The sequence below is a fragment of the Mirounga leonina genome, unplaced genomic scaffold (genome assembly GCF_011800145.1).
Source record: "Mirounga leonina isolate KUSES-001 unplaced genomic scaffold, KU_Mleo_1.0 Mir_114, whole genome shotgun sequence".
NCBI classification, from domain to species: domain Eukaryota; kingdom Metazoa; phylum Chordata; class Mammalia; order Carnivora; family Phocidae; genus Mirounga; species Mirounga leonina.
In genome coordinates this window covers 46,980,258-46,997,929 of record NW_023270265.1, presented here as the reverse complement: position 1 = coordinate 46,997,929, position 17,672 = coordinate 46,980,258, and the positions used below count along the sequence as shown (strand labels likewise).

The following is a 17,672-nucleotide window of genomic DNA, read 5'->3' as shown; positions in this document are numbered from 1 at the left end:
GCTCGGCCAGGAGCCTGCTTCTCCCTCTCCCACTCCCCCTGCTTGTGTTCCCTCTCTAGCTGTCTCTCTCTCTGTCAAATAAATAAAATAAAATCTTTAAAAAAAAAAAAAAGTTAATGAACCATTAATTATTGGCACACAGACCCCTGTATTTGTCATCTTCCTCAAATTCTCCATGCTTTATTCAATTTACCAATGGAGCAGTCTACAGTAAAAAGTATTACCCTTAAAATTAAAAAAAAAAAAAAAAATGAGGCTATTTTCAAGTCAAAATAAAAATCTAAACATCACCAGAGTAAGCTTAAGTATACAGAGAGTGCATTCCAAGTGAACTTTGTCTTTTTCTTTTTTTTAAGATTTCATTTATTTGAGAGAGAGAGAGCACAGGAGGAGAGTGAGAGGAAGAAGCAGGCTCTCTGCTGAGCAGGGAGCCCGATGCGGGGCTCGATCCCAGGACCCTGGGATCATGACCTGAGCCGAAGGCAGACGCTTGACGACTGAGCCACCCAGGCGCCCCAGAACTGTGTCTGATTTTAATTAGCAATAATCGCGCCTCAGATAAACCTCATTGGCTACGACACTGCCACTGCGCAAAGCTTGTGTCTGATTTTAAAACGCTTAGTTATTGGGGTGCCTGGCTGGCTCAGTTGGTTAAGCGTCCAACTCTTGATTTTGGCTCAGGTCATGATCTCAGGGTTGTGAAATCAAGCCCCACGTTGGGCTCAGTGCTCAGCGTGGAGTCTGCCTGGCCCTCTCCCTCTGCTCCCCAACCCCGCTTGTGCTCACTCACTCTCTCTCTAAAATAAATTAAATCTTTAAAAAAAAAAAAAAAGGCTTAGTTATTATCTCCCTAACATTTGTAAATTCCCCTGTTCATGTCAATATAAAAGTTCAAGACACTTAGAGCCAAGATGGAAGCTTTATTTTAGAAACTTCTGATGTTTGGTGCGTTTATTTGGTGCCGAATGACAAAAAGCATCCTGGAAGACATTTCTGATTGTCACTGAATTGAAAAATGAAAAGCTGCTTCACAAACATAGTAGAAATTAATATAATGAGTGAAAAACATAATGACACTTGCAAAAAAACGCCAGTGTCTTTTGATTCAAATAATCTGATTCCACCCATCAAAAGCCAGCGTTCTAATCCTATCTGCTAATATACCAATAACCAAAGCCACATAATTTTAAAATAGGTATGAAAAAGGAAAGAAAAAGTATACCGATATCATAAACTAAACCTGAAGAGAAAAATAAATGGGTAGACATTTTTTAAAACATCTAAGGCCCACATAGAAGTCAGTTATTATCAGCTGCTATCTTCCTACCAGATCCAAAGCATAAATTTATGAGGAACCCTGTACTGGTCACTTCCAGGATCAAGAGGGTAGTCAAATTATTTAAAATGCACACATAGTAGCTAAGTTATCTCCTTTCTAACAGAAACAGTTTCACTCACACATTAAAAAAAAAAAGAATTATAATAAAGGGAACATTTCTTTTCACATTGAAATTTGGAGTTACCTGCTGGCAATGTAAATGTAACAAGGTCAGTTAGAAAATAGCAAGCAAAATCCCCCTTTCTCTGATGAAGAGAGGCGGCTATCTCTCGCCGGATCTGCTCTGTCAGTTCAGGACACACCATTGCTGGAATACACTTTGCTGCTTGTTGAGACACCTTAAACACAAAAGAAACTTTCCTCTGCATCTCATTTATCATTAACAAAAGCAGAAAACAACAGTATTTAAGAGAAATTACCAAACCTTCCCAGTACCTCAGGGTGTTGTTTAATTTTAAAACAGATTAGGGATTATTTCCTCACCAATGGAAACATGTTTCAGTACAACTTTCCATGGAAATAGCCATAAAAATGCTTTACCTTCTGACTCTGGAAATTCACTTCTTAGGAATTTATCCCAAGAAAATATATAAAGATTTAGATAAAAACTTATGTAAAATGGTGTTGTAAACAAAGGTTCATCCTAGGACAGGGAGGGAGGACAGAGAAAACCACCTAAGTAAGACTAAGCATCATGCCCACAATAAAAGCATTCTTAAAAAACAGGAAATTCCAGCTCACGGAGAAAGAGGAAAGTACAAACACTCTTCTGCTGGGTTAAGAATACTTCGAGTACCCTGACGTGGAATAAAGAAAGCATGATGTTTTTAAAGGGTTAGTTTCCACTGACCTCAAATCCCTCCCCCTTTGTTACAACTCTGAATATTTAAAAAAGCAATTGGCTTCTCCAAGTGTAGAATAGACAATGAACCTTCAAAGTATAGCCAGCCTGAAAGGAATAAATGTGAGCAGTGATGTAGTTAGTGAACGCTACAACAGAGAACTTCTAAGCAAGGGCATGGCTAGAAACTTTCCTTTTCTCTTTAATGAGGGATAGCAAATATTGATGCAAAGATATTATATTTAAGTTGTATTCCTTTTGTGGAGCTCAAGACAGCTGCATACGAAGAATTCTGAAATCAAAGGTATCTGCTGGAGAGGAAATGAGTCTGGTGTGAACCCTGAGTGAACCAGTCAGCTCTGTTCTCTGTTGTCACTACAGACCAAAGCCACAAACCTGGACAACCTTCCCCACCCTTTACCTCTAGCCGCTTCAACCTTATGACTCTCAACCCTCTCCTTAGGCCAGTAATTCTTAACTTAGGGCACGTTAACTTCGGAAGGACCTGTGAACCTGAATGGGAATTTTCATTAAATTTGAATCCTTCAGGGGTGCCTGGGTGGCTCAGATGGTTAAGCGTCTGCCTTCGGCTCAGGTCATGATATCTGGGTCCCAGCTCAGCAGGGAGTCGGTTTCCTGCCTCTCCCCCTACCCACGCTCTCTGTCTCAAATGAATAAAATCTTTTAAAAAAATTTAAATACTTCATTTTCACTGACCTCCTGTCTATATTTTTTTTAATAGTTTCCTTTTTTTTTTAAGATATTTTTTTATTTGACAGAGAGAGCACAAGTAGGCGGAGTAGCAGGTAGAGACAGAGGGAGAAGCAGGCTCCCCAATGAGCAAGGAGCCTGATGCAGGGCTCCATCCCAGGGTCCTGGGATCATGACCTGAGCCGAAGGCAGTCGTTTAACCAACTGAGACACCCAGGTGCCCCTCTCCTGTCTATATTTAAAATGCATTCTCTTATGTATCACAAATCTAATATTTTGAAAAAACTATCATTTCAATATAATTGATTTCCATTGCAATCTTACTTTTATTTTAGGCATTTAAAAAACAGTATTATGAAAAGGAGTTCATAGGTTCCACCAGACTACCAACAGAGTCCATGACCTAAAATCCAATTAAAAACCCCTGCCCCAGGGGCGCCTGGGTGGCTCAGTCGTTAAGCGTCTGCCTTCAGCTCAGGTCATGATCCCAGGGTCCTGGGATCGAGCCCCGCATTGAGCTCCCTCCCTGCTCCGCGGGAAACCTGCTTCTCCCTCTCGCACTCCCCCTGTTTGTGTTCCCTCTCTCGCTGTGTCTCTCTGTCAAATAAATAAATAAAATATTTAAAAAAAAAAAAAAAAACAACCCTGCCCCAGATACATATCCCCCAAAATATAATGTTCTCCTAGTCTCATCCCAAAAATACTTAGCTCTGTGCTCTCTCTGCAGGCACATCCCTTACTTATTTAGTCCAATCTCCCTACCGGCCCCTTCAATTCTGTCCTCTGGAGTGCCCACTCCACTGAGATGACATTCCACACCCAATTTGGTTCTTTCCCTGGAAATCCACCCCGCTCTCACCTCTCCCACAGTGCACCACGATTGGTCTATGTGTTCCAGAGAATATGGCAAAAATGACGGTATGTCACTTCCTAAATTAGGTTCCATCTAGAAGACCCTGAAGCTTCCACATGGATCACTCTAGCATGCCCTCTCTCTCGGATCACTTGTTCTGGTGAAACCTGCCCTCTGGAGGGGCCCACGTGACCAGGATTTGAAGACTCCCGCCACCAGTCATGCGAGTGTGCTTGGAACCAGATCCTCTCACCCCAGTCAAGCCTTTTGACAACTGCAGCTCTGCAAATTTGACTGTAAGCTCATGAGACTTGAGCCAAAACCATTCAGCAGAGCAGCTCCTAGATTCCCTACACTCAGAAACTGTGTGAAGATAACAACTGTTGCCTAAAGCTGCTAAATGGAGGTGATCTCTTAGGCCGTAAATAGTACCCTGGGGTTCTTTTGCCTTCCCACTGTTAGTCCCCAGATGCCCTTAGGAGGTCAGTGACTTAGTCCCTCCAACTTTCTCACAGCCCTCCACCAGGCTGAGGGGAGTCCAGGAACCCCCCAAAGGACTTGAGCCTTGATTCACAGCTGCCCTCTCTATCCTGCCTCCTGCCACCACCAGCAACTACAGCTCCACACGCTGGCCCTGCCAATACACAATGCAAATATAGCCAGACCTCAAATACTACAGAAGCTACTGCTAACTGTTCCATCCCCTGTTCCAGAACTCTGGGCCTTCTTAGCACATGGCTGCTTTTTGAACAGTCCCTTTTTCTACCCATAGTAAGGCTGCCCCTTGTTTTCACCATGACTATCGCTCAAGCCCTTCCCTTCCTCTTTCTGGTGCCTCTGGCGTCACTGGACTCTTAGCAAACTGAACAATGGCTAGCCATTTCAATCATGGTTTCAGGTAATCTTCATATTCCTTAATCCCTCCCAGTGCTTTGTACATAATGGTTCCCAATATTGGCCAATTTGAATATGCAAATATGCATATGCATACCACAGAAGACGGACAGTGACAAAATCTGAATCTACAACTGATCTGACTCTCTGCACTCTTACTCTATTTCTCTTATCATTAAAAGAATTACCTGGATAATATGGTCGCATCCTGAATCGTTCATCTGCAATCCTTTGTGACATCTACGGAGTTATCTAAGCCCAAGAGCTCAGAACCAACTAGACCCCTCTCTCCCCCTGACTCCCCACATCCATCGATCCATTCAATCTTGACTCTGCGCCCCCAGCTCTCTCAAACCGGCCCACCTCTCATACTGCCACTGCCACTCTGTACCAGCAGTGTGCTTGCCAGCAGCACCAGCATCACGCCGTGCTACCTTCCCGAGGCTCCGCCCTCTCCCATCCACAGAGGCCAAAACACTCTGATCTGATCTGGTTACTCCCCTGACCCTCTCCCTAACACTGCACAGCCTGTTCACTGCCCTAGGAACAATCTTCCAATTCCCTGGCCTACATCATCCTTCACAATGCTTCCCTTCCCAGTTCCCAATCACCATCACAGGCATGCTGAGTACCTGCAAGTGCCCAACCTCACCACAAACACCACCACCAGGGCCTCTGAATAAATGGTTTCCTCAACTTCCCTCTCTGCTCCACCCACTTATGAGGCTAACTCCTACTTCTCCTTCGGATCTCCACTACAATGTTACCTGCTCTAGGTAAGAAGGTAAGATACCCCAAAACACTTTCTCAAGTACTCCCACAGCACCTGGCATTTACATCAATGAGAACACACTCTGTACAGAATTACCTGTTTACTTCTCTACTTTTCTGGATACGCACTGAAGGAAGAGCCAATGTCTTCACAATTATATCCCTTTTTAGCACCATACCTAGCACACAGTAGGTACTCAATAAATATTAGTTAAATGAATGAATGAAAGATACATCCTAGTGTTTTTTTTAATCAAACTGATGATTCAAATCTTGTGGCAAAATGTTCTATTTTAAAAGCCTAATACCCTTAGGAATTATATACTGGTGAAGTCCAAGTTTAGTGTGAATTTACAAAGGGAGTAAAAGAAATCTAAAACATTTAAGAACAGTTTAGAAAAACACTACATCAAAAATGAAAACTAATGAACACACTTCCTTCATATAAAACGTTTAACCAAAATGCCATACTCACCTCTGTAAGCAGAATCGCTAGCATATCCTGCCTCTGGAAACGTATAGCCAGATGTACGAGAGTATAGCCAACATCAAAAGCAGAAGGGCGGTTCAGGAGGCGCACTTCGTCTGCAGTGAGCTGACGTGCGATGTCCCCGCCTGAGGACTTGTACGCTTCTATAGCAGCTAAGTCACCTTCTACAACCCCTAGAACAAGCAGCAAGATAGAAAAGAGTTTATTTCTATTTTTCTTCCAAAAGCATAAACCTGTTGCATTCACTCTAAACCCTTTTAAGTGTTTCTCTAGGATTTCTGGACCCTGGGACAACATATTTAAATGTCCTAAATATTAAGGAAAACTGATGTATTCCTCTCCCTTTAATTTCTTTCCAGAACTAGAACTACCTATTTAGGTACTTACCTTCACATCAGCGCTGGCTCCATGCTCGAGGCTTAGAGGAATCATTAGAATATATTAATTGGATCAAAGAGATCAGTAATCCTAGTATGAGAAACTAGACTTCACAGAAGACACTAAACTCCTGTCTGGTCCTGACTCTGCAGAAACCAAGGAGACGGGGATGTGCTTCCTGTTGGCTTTGGGCTCTCTTGCCCTTTACAACTGCATTTTTTAAGCTGAATCAAAACAGATGCTGAGCCTTCCATATTGCTGTTTAGGTATGAAACAATTCAGAGCAATTAAAACCATTTTCAATGTAAGTTACAGTTAGCAACATTTTGATTTCAGAACCTCTCAAAGCCAAGTCTTCCTTACACTCATTAAGTATTAATACGGTAAAACTTGAACCAGATGAGTTAGAACAAAAAATATGCTAAAATAAAACATTACAAACCAGTTGGGGGTAGAGAGATAAAACAAGTATCATTTTTCCCAATCCATAAAGAACTTTCTGTTCCCACTAACCCATGTTACTAAACTTAACACAAATTAATATTAGGTGAAGACAGTAATCCTATTTACTAAGCAGTACAGTACACATCTATGAATAAATACCCCTGGCAAATATAAAGGTGTAGGTAAGCTTCAAATTTAACCACAAAGAGTGTTACACACACACACACACACACCCCCCTCAAGACTGAAGGACCAAATAATTTTAAGTGTGTCCTAAGTTGTATCAGGAAAAATCTGTTTGTTGGGTAAAATGCTAAGACCAGCTAAAAATATTCTTAGTGTATTTTTTAAAGAGCCATTTTTTAATTGCCATCTTGAATTAGGAATTAGAGAAATAAGGGCTACTCCTTGGAGTAACAGATTGGTACAATGCAACAATTTCTCCCAGTTATTAAAAATAGCAAAACTTTAAAATAAATCCCATGTTCACTGAACACCCATGACATGCAAAGCACTGTGCTAGGCAATGTGAGAAACACAGACAGTACAAACATGATTCCTATGCTCAAAACAGTCCTTTCTCATCCCATTTGTGGACCATAAAAGGCCAGCTTCAAAGTTTTCAGACTCTGCAGTCAAAGATCCTTTCTGCAAATCTAGACCCACTCCCCATAAAAGGACACCCTGCCGCCAACACAGACATTTTTCAGGTGAAGAAATCCATGATACCAAACGAGAACACCTTATTACAGGAACTTTTATTTTCATGGCCACATAGGTTAATACATTCTTCACTATAAATGCCTAAGTACAGCTGTCACTGTGTACCACCCCCACTATGGAAAGGGCTTTAACACACTCTTAGGAGGCCCAGTGCCCTGGAGAAGTCATCAGGGCTAAAACATGATATGGCTGGCAGGAATCTTCTCCAAAGGGCAAGCCTTAAAAACAGACACAGAAAGTCCTACTTGAAATAAAAACAAATCTATGGTTCAAGAGTCAAGTACACAAAGAACTCTAAAATTTCTGCTTAATTTGTTTTAATAACAGATGAGAATAATCAGAGAGAGCTCGTAACTTTATGAATAATCTAATGTAGTTCCTCTCTTTAGAACTAAATATGCCCTGCTCTGTTTCCTTCCCTATACATGTATTTCCGTATGAAGGCAACTGCTCTTCATGTTGGTCCTACCAAAGCTGTCACTATTCTGGGTGCCTTCAGTATTACTGCCCCTTATACAGTTTTTTAACTGTAAAATATTTATAAAATGTATTTATAAAATTTCTTTATGACATAAGAAAAGCCACCCAAGGACCAAAAAGACCGATCAATTTACCTGAGAAGATACAGAGGAAGACCTGCACAGAACATGTATACATCTGTGTACCTATTTAGGCACGTGCATGCACACGCACGCACACACACACCTTCTTTTGTTTCTCAAAGACAAAGATACTGCCAACCAACTTCTAAATCACCGTCTTCACTATTTTTAGCTAACTCACCATATAGCTGATATCTGGAAGAATCTCATCTTAGAAAGTCTTGCTTAAGAATTCATTTCCTCTGTCATGTTTGTAAGGGATTTCTGTAATTAGAAACTAACTAGCATAATCAAGGGGGGGGGGTAACAGACCAAATAGCACAAGGAAGTTGACGAACTGTGCTTTGAAATTATGATTTACAATGTCACACAGTCTGCCTTCAAATTAAGCGTTTTTTTTTTTTAAATACGAATAGAACTTCAAATGGTGAACTGCACAGTATATGAATTCTAGCTCAATAAAGAGGATACATATATATAAAAAAAAAAACATGATTTCTATTCGTCCAAATCGAAAATACTAAAACAATTACTTCCTTCAACCCCAAACTCTGCATTGAACTGCAGATAGGGCATGCTGCCACTCCCCAGCATGGAGCAAATCCAGGAGGGCAGAAAATGAGGATGAAGAGAATAGAGAGTTTGTACTCTATTATTCACAGCACAAAATCCTCCAAATCTTTTAGAACATGAAAAACAAAAACATAAGTATAGGCACAAAGTAATATTTTAAAGAAAAATATATTATCGTCTAATGTTTTGGGAACATAGGATTCCATTCTTTTCATTAACTACAATTAAGAACTTAGTTTCGGTTACCAGTGAGTTTTCAGCTACAGAGACAAAGTACATTTATTACAAATTTCATGAGACTGTCACTGAACAGTCCAAATGTTTAGTCTATCTTTATGACACATTGTTCAAAGACAGCCATTGATTAACGTGTCCACAGTTTCTTGACAGATGGGTTTTCACTGCAAACAGGGTATTTAAAAGGATCTGGCCCATACTCAGATAAGGTAAAGCTTTAGCTACCAAATGTTTTCTACTTAGGGGGGAAAAAAGTATAAGATTATATGCAAAACAACTTACAAAATGTCTTTTGAGTTCTTCACATAAGATTTTATCACCTCTAATATCAGGGTATGATAAAGGAAAGTAGGAAGAGGGGAGAAGAGCTGATAGGTAGGAAAAGACAGCAAAATAAACACAAGGGATAAAATCTCACTTCGTGTAACCATGACCAGGAAAAACCAGAACAATTCCAACGGAAGAGGTGATGTATACATGCTTCCTAGTTACTGACCTCTCATACTGCCTCCAAGAGAGTAACTGAAGCGTCTTTCTTGTAATGTTTTCTGAAAATTTAATAAATGTCTATTACACGTTCTGTCCCTTCTTCTTCCGTGCTATGAAGGCAAATTAAAAGGACAGCTGAAGACACTCTGAGATTAACTTTATAAAACTAACCTACAGTATCTTCATACACTCAAAACTGACTGAATGAAATACACAACCAACTAAGCAGTGGTGCATAATTACAAATAATGCAAAGTGTTAAAATACTTTTAAAAACATTAAGTAAATGAAAGTTACTACGTCTTACAAACTATAAAGTTTAAAAAAAAAAAAAGTTCACATGGTCCTAGAAGCTGGGCCAGGAGTGGAATTTAACATATTCTGAAGCCACAGGTCACAACTCACTGGGGACTTCACAGCTACTATGGAACTCCGTTGGTTAGAATATGGAGCTGGCTCACAGATGTTTAGAAAACAGACTTATTTTTTCCCCCATATATGGCACAGTTTTCAAAGTTTTGCCTTATTTTCTTTTATGACATAAAATCATAATTGTAACTAACTTTGAAAAGAATGCCAAATGGTAAAAAAAAGCCAGGACTTACCTGAGCCCACATGGGCCAGCTCAACACTACCCTGGAGTTCTATGGTAGCTGTGACATCACAGCATGCTTTATGCTGTGGGGTCAGGGTGGACTTGGAGTCAGCTGGCACAATTTCAGGAGCCCTTAAAGAGAAAAGTTAGTTTTAAGTGGTAATGTTCACAATGTGCTTTACCATGGTCAGTAGAAAGATGCAGATGCGCTGGCTACAATGTCTGGATAGTTGTCTTCTACCCTGAGTTTAATTCACTTAGGTGGTTTTGCATATTAAAAAAAAAAAAGAAAAAGAAAAAGAAAAACTATACCACCCAGTAATACTTTTTCTTTATATTCCTAACCATTTGGCTATAGCTGGATCACAAACTTGGCTTAGATATTCATATTCATAGCTAACTCCTTCAATATTCAAATATGAGCTGCTTTTTAAATAAAATGACCTCAATATTTTTAAGTGTATCTTCAAGTAGGCACAAGCTCAGTGGTAATCTCAGGAACAGTGTAAGCAGCCCAGACCACCTCCTAAAGGCATTATTCACATAACCAATGGCAGCAAGTGAAAATGTACCACTTCTATTCCTAGAATAGTGCTATAGAACAATAACCTTTTCAAAAACTGAGATGAAAATCACGAACTGGAAATAAATTATTTAATCTATTATACTATATCAAGATGAACTTCTATTCAATTCAGTCAATAAACTCACTCCATTATGAAAACATCCTCTTTAGAATAAAAGATTCAATGATAGAGAAGTCAAAATAATCTCTAACTAAGGCCTTCAACTATTCTATTATTAATCATGAGAAACTATGCCAAATATAATTTATACTTTGGAGCTCTTACGTCTTTACATCTCTGATTAGACTGTTAATAACCCAACTGTTGTGGAAATATAAATCCCCGAAGTCATGAAAAAATACCTGAATCGATAGATACCTTCAGAAGAAAGATCTCGCCATGCAGGAAGAATTATACTGCTGAAAGCGCCATGGAAGGATTTAAAAGAACAGGTCACAAAGTTATCTTTGGGAAGGGGATCAGAGATGAGGGCCAGTGTTAACAGTTAAAGAAGATGAACGTGAGTTCGAATTACAAAGGTCACTGAAAATATTGCCCAAAGAGTCAATTGAGGGGATATTAGGGTTCTTAAAAACCTAGGGTTCCAGTTATATAAAACAGTGTATGTCAAATCCACTTTCACCACTGAAATCAAGTCCCAAAAGTTTTCTGATTGCAAGTAAAAATTTTGCCTGCAACAAGGCCAAGTTATCCTGGCTGAATTTGAAACCAAATTTTAGATTTTTAGAATTATACCATTTTAGGTAGGCCTGGAGGGATTATTGAATAGTCTAGTCCACTCTCTTTTACAAGTCATGGAAGACTTAGTTTACAAAAGGAAAAACTCTTATGACATATAAATTACACTGTTCATAATATCCCCATGTAACTCTTCTTCTAGCCAAAGATACTGACAGAATCAGGACAGAATCATCAAAATGGAAGAGATGTTAAAACGTTACTTAGTCCATCTTGATAAGGTTCCCAGGTAGAAGCACAAGGAAGTTCCTATTATTTGCCACTGCTAGAGAAAGTTCCACAGCCTCAGTAAACTCCCACGGCCACACAAGTATCCATATAAACAGAGTGGGAGATTTTCCTCAAAAGTTTCAGGCCCATATATCCAACAACCCATTAGACAGCCTCACTACCATCCTGTCTAAAACTGAATTTCACATGTCCTATGCTTAGGAAAAATGATCCAACCCCAAGTGTCCAAACCAAAACCCTGGACATCTTTCTTAACTCTTCTCCCCTCAGCCCCCATATCAATTTTGCCAAGTTTTGTCAATCCTGCCTTTTAAGTCTCTCTCAAATACATCCCCCACCCCATCTCTACTGCCTCTACCCTAGGTCAAGATTGCACTCTCCCTCACTAAGATTACTGTAATGTTCTCTTTTAAGTGGTTAGCTTGCCTCTAGTGCTGTTCTCTTCCAATCTAGTCTCCATACTATGACCGAAGTGTTCTTTCTAAACTACAAATCTGATTAAGGCAGTCTCCTTCGGAATGTTTACCACAGCCCTTATGTTAAAAGCTAAACTCCTTAACCAGGTCCACAGGCCTTGAAAGGTCCAGAATTACCCCACAGCATCACCCCGGAGCTCCCACACTACACATCAACCCTGCTAACTCCATCAGTTTGTCTAATGGGTCTTCACACACACAATTCCCTCAGATCAAAACATTCTTCCCTCTTCTCTTTAAGGTTTTGGCTTAGATGTCATTTCCTCCTTAAAGCTCTCTCCAGATCTTCAAATGAGATTAGGGTATACACTCCTCTAGCACCTTATCCTTCCTCTACTAAACTCATCACACTATACTGAATTACTGAATTTTATCTTCCTCTACCAGAGCACAAGCTCACGGAGAGCCATGACCTTCCTTCACAGTGCTTGGGAAAACACTCCATGAATATCTAAGTGTGAAAATAAATGGACCAATAAAGAAAAGGCAAAAACTAAGTCAATTTTGGAAAGCAATTGGAGGGTGGAACAGGATGAACATTTGCCTTATCAGATTTTTAAATACATAAAGCCATAATTACTTAAGCGAAAGTATGATACTGATGTAAAAAACAAACGTCAAGGGCGCCTGGGTGGCTCAGATGGTTAAGCGTCTGCCTTTGGCTCAGGTCATGATCCCAGGGTCCTGGATCGAGTCCCGCATCGGGCTCCCTGCTAGGTGGGGAGCCTGCTTCTCCCTCTGCCTCTGCCTCCCTCTCTCTGACTCTCATGAATAAACAAAACATTAAAAAAAAAAACGTCAAAATAAAGAGCCTCAAAACAAATGATGCAGAATCATTTTATGCATAATAGAACCACCCAAATCCACAGGGAAATAATTTATTTAAAGTCATATTAAAAGGGATGCCTGGGTGGCTCAGTCAGTTACATGTCTGCCTTCGGCTCAGGTCATGATCCCAGGGTCCTGGGATCGAGGCCCGCATCAGGTTCCTTGCTCAGTGGGGAGCCTGCTTCTCTCTCTCCCTCTGCTGCTCCCCCTGCTTGCGCTCTCTCTTTCCAACAAATAAATAAATAAAATCATAAATAAATATTAATGGAATTTAGAAAATTTTAATTCTTAGTTCAATATGAAAGACTGTGTAAGACAACAAAGATAAAGTGTCATTAATATAATTCTCCCCACACTTAAAAAAGGGGGGAGGAATTTGCAGGAAATATGACTGGTACAAGTTTTTAGTGTAAGTATTATTTATATTTAGACTTCATATAACTTGCTAAAAATAAAAGAAAAATGGACAGAAGACATAAATCAGCAATTCACAGGGAAAAATACAAATTACTAAACAAGACAATACACCTCCCTTACTAATAAACCCCAGCAAAGACCCAGCCGCAACGTCGCTCTGACCCCACTGATGGGGTACAATCCGGGCAGTTCTTCCAGGCAGTTATTTACCAATATGCATATGTTCATATCGTTTGATCATGTAATCTCATTTCAGGGAATCTAAGAAAATAGAAATGCTGATAATTTTGCTTATCAGAATAAAAAATGTTCAAATAACCCAAAAGGCTAAGTAAGGGGCAAGTTAAAGTATAGCAACTTAATGTCCTGTTACACACTCATTTTTTAAAAGATGAAAACATTTTAATTACTTCAAAATATAAAGTTCAACAAAAAGTACAATTTCAATTACATAAAAATAAGTAAATGTAAAAAAACTGAAAATACACAATAACATGACACATTTCCTCTAGACACAGATGCTTTACACTATTATTTTTTCATAGCTTATCTCTGAAATATTCTACAATGAGCATGCTCTGCTTTTATTATTTAAAATGAACCCAACTCTCATATACTGTTACAAGAAGTCAGTACATAATGTCTAAACTTGATGAAACAAGAAGACTGATGTGTCCATCCAGAGATGAACAAAATGTGGTATATACATATTATTCAGCCTTAAAAAGGAAGCAAATTCTGACATGTGCTGCAACATGAATGAACTCTAAAGACATTCCACTAAATTAAACAAGCCAGTCACAAAAGGACAAACACCGTATGATTCCACTTATGTGAGGTACTGGGAGCAGTCAAATGCACAGAGACAGAAACGAGAGTGGCAGTTGCCGGGGGCTGGGGGAGGGGGAAATGAGATCTCCATTCATGGATACAGAGTTCAGTTTTGCAAAACAGAAAAAGTTCCAGAGAGGGATGGTGGTGATGACTGCACAATATGAATGTACTTAATGCCACTGAACCGTACACTTAAAAATAGTTACGCTTGAGGCGCCTGGGTGGCTCAGTTGGTTAAGCGACTGCCTTCGGCTCAGGTCATGATCCTGGAGTCCCTGGATCGAGTCCCGCATCGGGCTCCCTGCTCGGCGGGGAGTCTGCTTCTCCCTCTGACCCTCCCCCCTCATGCTCTCTGTCTCTCATTCTCTCTCTCGCAAATAAATAAATAAAATCTTTTAAAAAAAAAAAAAATGGTTACGCTTGGTGGGGCACCAGGGTGGTATAGTCAGTCACGTGTTGACTCTTGGTTTCGGCTCAGGTAGTGACCTCAGAGTCCTGACACTGAGCCCCGTGTCAGGTTCCACGCTTAGTAGGGAGTCTGCTTGAGATTCTCTCTCCCTCTCCCTGCCCCTCCCACTTGTGCTCTCTCTAAAATAAATCTTTTAAAAAAAATGGTTCAGGGGTGCCTGGGTGGCTCAGTCGTTAAGCGTCTGCCTTCGGCTCAGGTCATGATCCCAGGGTCCTGGGATCGAGTCCCACATCGGGCTCCTCGCTCGTCGGGAAGCCTGCTTCTCCCTCTCCCACTCCCCCTGCTTGTGTTCCTGCTCTCGCTATTCTGTCTAATAAAAAAAATAAAATCTTTAAAAAAAAAAAATGGTTCAGATGGCAAATTTTGTCACATGTATTTTACCACAGTTAAATTTTTAAAAAAGAGAAAAAATGATACAAGGACACAACTCAGACATATTAGAGGTGCGGTTTCAAACAATATCACCTATGTAGCATTCCTCCCTCCCCCCCCAAAAAAAGACAAAATATTTTAATTTAATCTATTAATTTCCAAATTGAGTGTCATTCTGTGAAAAAATTGCCTTGCCTCTTTGAAAATGTTTATCTCGGGGCACCTGGGGGGCTCAGTCGTTGAGCGTCTGCCTTCGGTTCAGGTCATGATCCCAGGGTCCTGGACTCGAGTCCCGCATCGGGCTCCCTGCTCAGTGGGAGCCTGCTTCTCCCTCTCCCTGACGCTCTGCCTACTTGTGCTCTTTATCTCTCTGTCAAATAGATAGGTAGAATCTTTAAAAGAAAAGAAAAAATGTTTATCTCATGAAAGAATAAACAAAACCAAAAACCATCTGAGGCACTGTTTAGAAAAGAGGGGCCTAACGCGAGAACACTAATAGATAAAATGTACAATCCTTGATTGAATGGGGTTGGTTGGATCAACAGCTATCAGTGAAACTGAGTATGGACTTTGAATATTAAATTTTCTGGATAATCATATTATGTAGTTATGCAGGGAAAATGTCTTTGTTTTTAGGACATACATGCTGAACTATTTAGGGGCAAAATGTCACGACATCTGCAATTACCTCTCAAATGGTTCAGGAGTAACAGAAAGACAAATAGAGAGTAAATGTGGCAAAGTATTAACAACTGGAAAATGTAAGTCAAAGGCATATAATATAGTTATACTTCTAACTTTTCTGCAGGTTTTGAAATTTCTCACAATAAAAGGTTGATGGGGGAAAAAGCTGTCTGCACAGCAGGACTGGGAGTGAAAAAAAAGAAAAGCTATTATTTTTCTTTATAAACTCTTCCCTCTCTACTGCTTGATTTTTTTAATAGTTTTCTTTAATAAATGTTTTAAATTAAAGTTATTTTATGGTAAACAGTAAAGTTCGCTGAGTCTAAACACATCTTTTTATATTTAATATTTAAACAATACATTTGGATTTCATAACTCAACGTGTTCATTTAATATAATGCTTTTTAAAAATGAAAGCCTTTACTAAATCAATAATGCATATTCAGGGCGCCTGGGTGGCTCAGTTGGTTAAGCGACTGCCTTCAGCTCAGGTCATGATCCTGGAGTCCCGGGATCGAGTCCCGCATCGGGCTCCCTGCTCAGCGGGGAATCTGCTTCTCCCTCTGACCCTCCCCACTCTCATGCTCTCTCTATCTCATTCTCTCTCTCAAATAAATAAATAAAATCTTAAAAAAAAAAATAATGCATATTCAAATGTCAGTACCACAGAATCAAAAATCACCTGACGGACTCCCACTCTCAGCATAAGGAGGCACATTATTAGTTGGCAGGCCAGTGTAATCAATCATTTCTAAAAGACAGATATTGCGTCTAAGACTAAAGGCAACCAGAAGTATGCCACAGGGGCTCTATTTCTGCCATTCCCATCCATTTGCCTTAACAGACACACTCATTCCTAGAAACTTCTTTCTCGTCCTAGTTGTCAGGAAGCACTTTCAAAAGCCAGAATGAACTGGTCAGGAGAAACAAAGTATGTGCATGTTCCCTACTGATCGGAATCTTTGACATTGCTGAGAATTATCACAATTTTCTTAAAAATCGTAACATAAAATTTTTATATCCAGAGTTCCAATCACAAGAGAAAATCCTTAGAAACTTGAAGAAAAACAAGACAAAAGCTATCTGAAGAGATACTCCATTCACAGTGCTAAAAATAATTCTATTACCTATAACATCAACTACCTTGGATAGGAAGGAGATCCACAAGCCAGAACGTGTATGGAGTGAAAAGACACCTCAGTTTTGATAGCTACACACACACGCCCACGTAAGAGTATCACAGAGAGTTAACCAAGGACATACAAGGCATTGCCGGCACTCTAGCAGCTTACTTTCCTTTTATGGATACAGTGCCAAAGATCTGCTGCAGGAGCCTGCGTGTATTTTGGATTCTATTAAAAGCTTTCAATAGGATATTTTAACAAGCCATTTTTATTTTTTTATGCTTTTTTTTTTTTTAATGTGATGGTTTTAAATGTCAAAGACTATTAAGACCTCCAAGACCTTTTTTCAGGTTCTACCTGTATTAAGGGAAAAAAGCCAAGTACTGAGGGAAAAAGGACTCTAAAATCAGAAGAGTATCTTTCAGTAAAACACTCAGTCTCGTACCAATACAAAATCAAGTTCGTACTCAAACAAAATGGTTTATTAGCATCCTGGAATAAATCCAGCACTTAAAAAATAACCATAACCTAAAATCTATCAGAACAGTGAACAATTTCATTAGCTCCCTCTCTGAACTCCCAGAAGATGATCTCTAAAACTTAAATATTAGAACAAAGATCTGCTACTGGGCTACCAAGTCAGAAGTGACGATGGCCGCGAAGGCAATCCATAAGGCAGAAAAACTTCTCAAGGTGGAAAACAGATTGTCCGAACAGCTGTAGTATACCAAACTGAAAACAGGCAAACACAAGCAAAGCAAACAGAATACTACAGAAATGTCATACTAAAAACCATACAAATAATGTGACCTAACCATGCAGCCCCATCTTGGGGCTCAACAATCAGCTTCATTTAGGTATATTTATTTAGTTGACTTGGAAAAAAGGCAAGATTGAAAACATTAATATTCACAGTCATCAAACATTATTCAAAAGTTCCTGTAACAGTACTCCTTTCAAACACAGAGCAAA

At 39.7% G+C, this 17,672-nt stretch overlaps 1 protein-coding gene and 1 pseudogene across 3 annotated transcripts in view; both read right to left on the bottom strand.

The window, feature by feature from the left end:
* Positions 1–17,672, bottom strand: part of ZRANB1 (zinc finger RANBP2-type containing 1) — a 62,504-nt gene that overhangs the window by 11,701 nt on the left and 33,131 nt on the right. For 2 of the 3 annotated variants that reach the window (XM_034985818.1, XM_034985811.1), the window contains exons 3-4: positions 5,885–6,072; positions 1,524–1,677 (exon numbers count right to left, since the gene is read on the bottom strand). In XM_034985818.1, the coding sequence (XP_034841709.1) occupies positions 1,524–1,677; positions 5,885–6,072 (342 nt within the window). Of the gene's footprint in view, positions 1–1,523; positions 1,678–5,884; positions 6,073–9,950; positions 10,073–17,672 lie in introns of all 3 variants that reach the window. The other variant, XM_034985827.1, reaches the window with a different exon arrangement.
* On the bottom strand, positions 468–598 carry LOC117998828 (annotated as a pseudogene).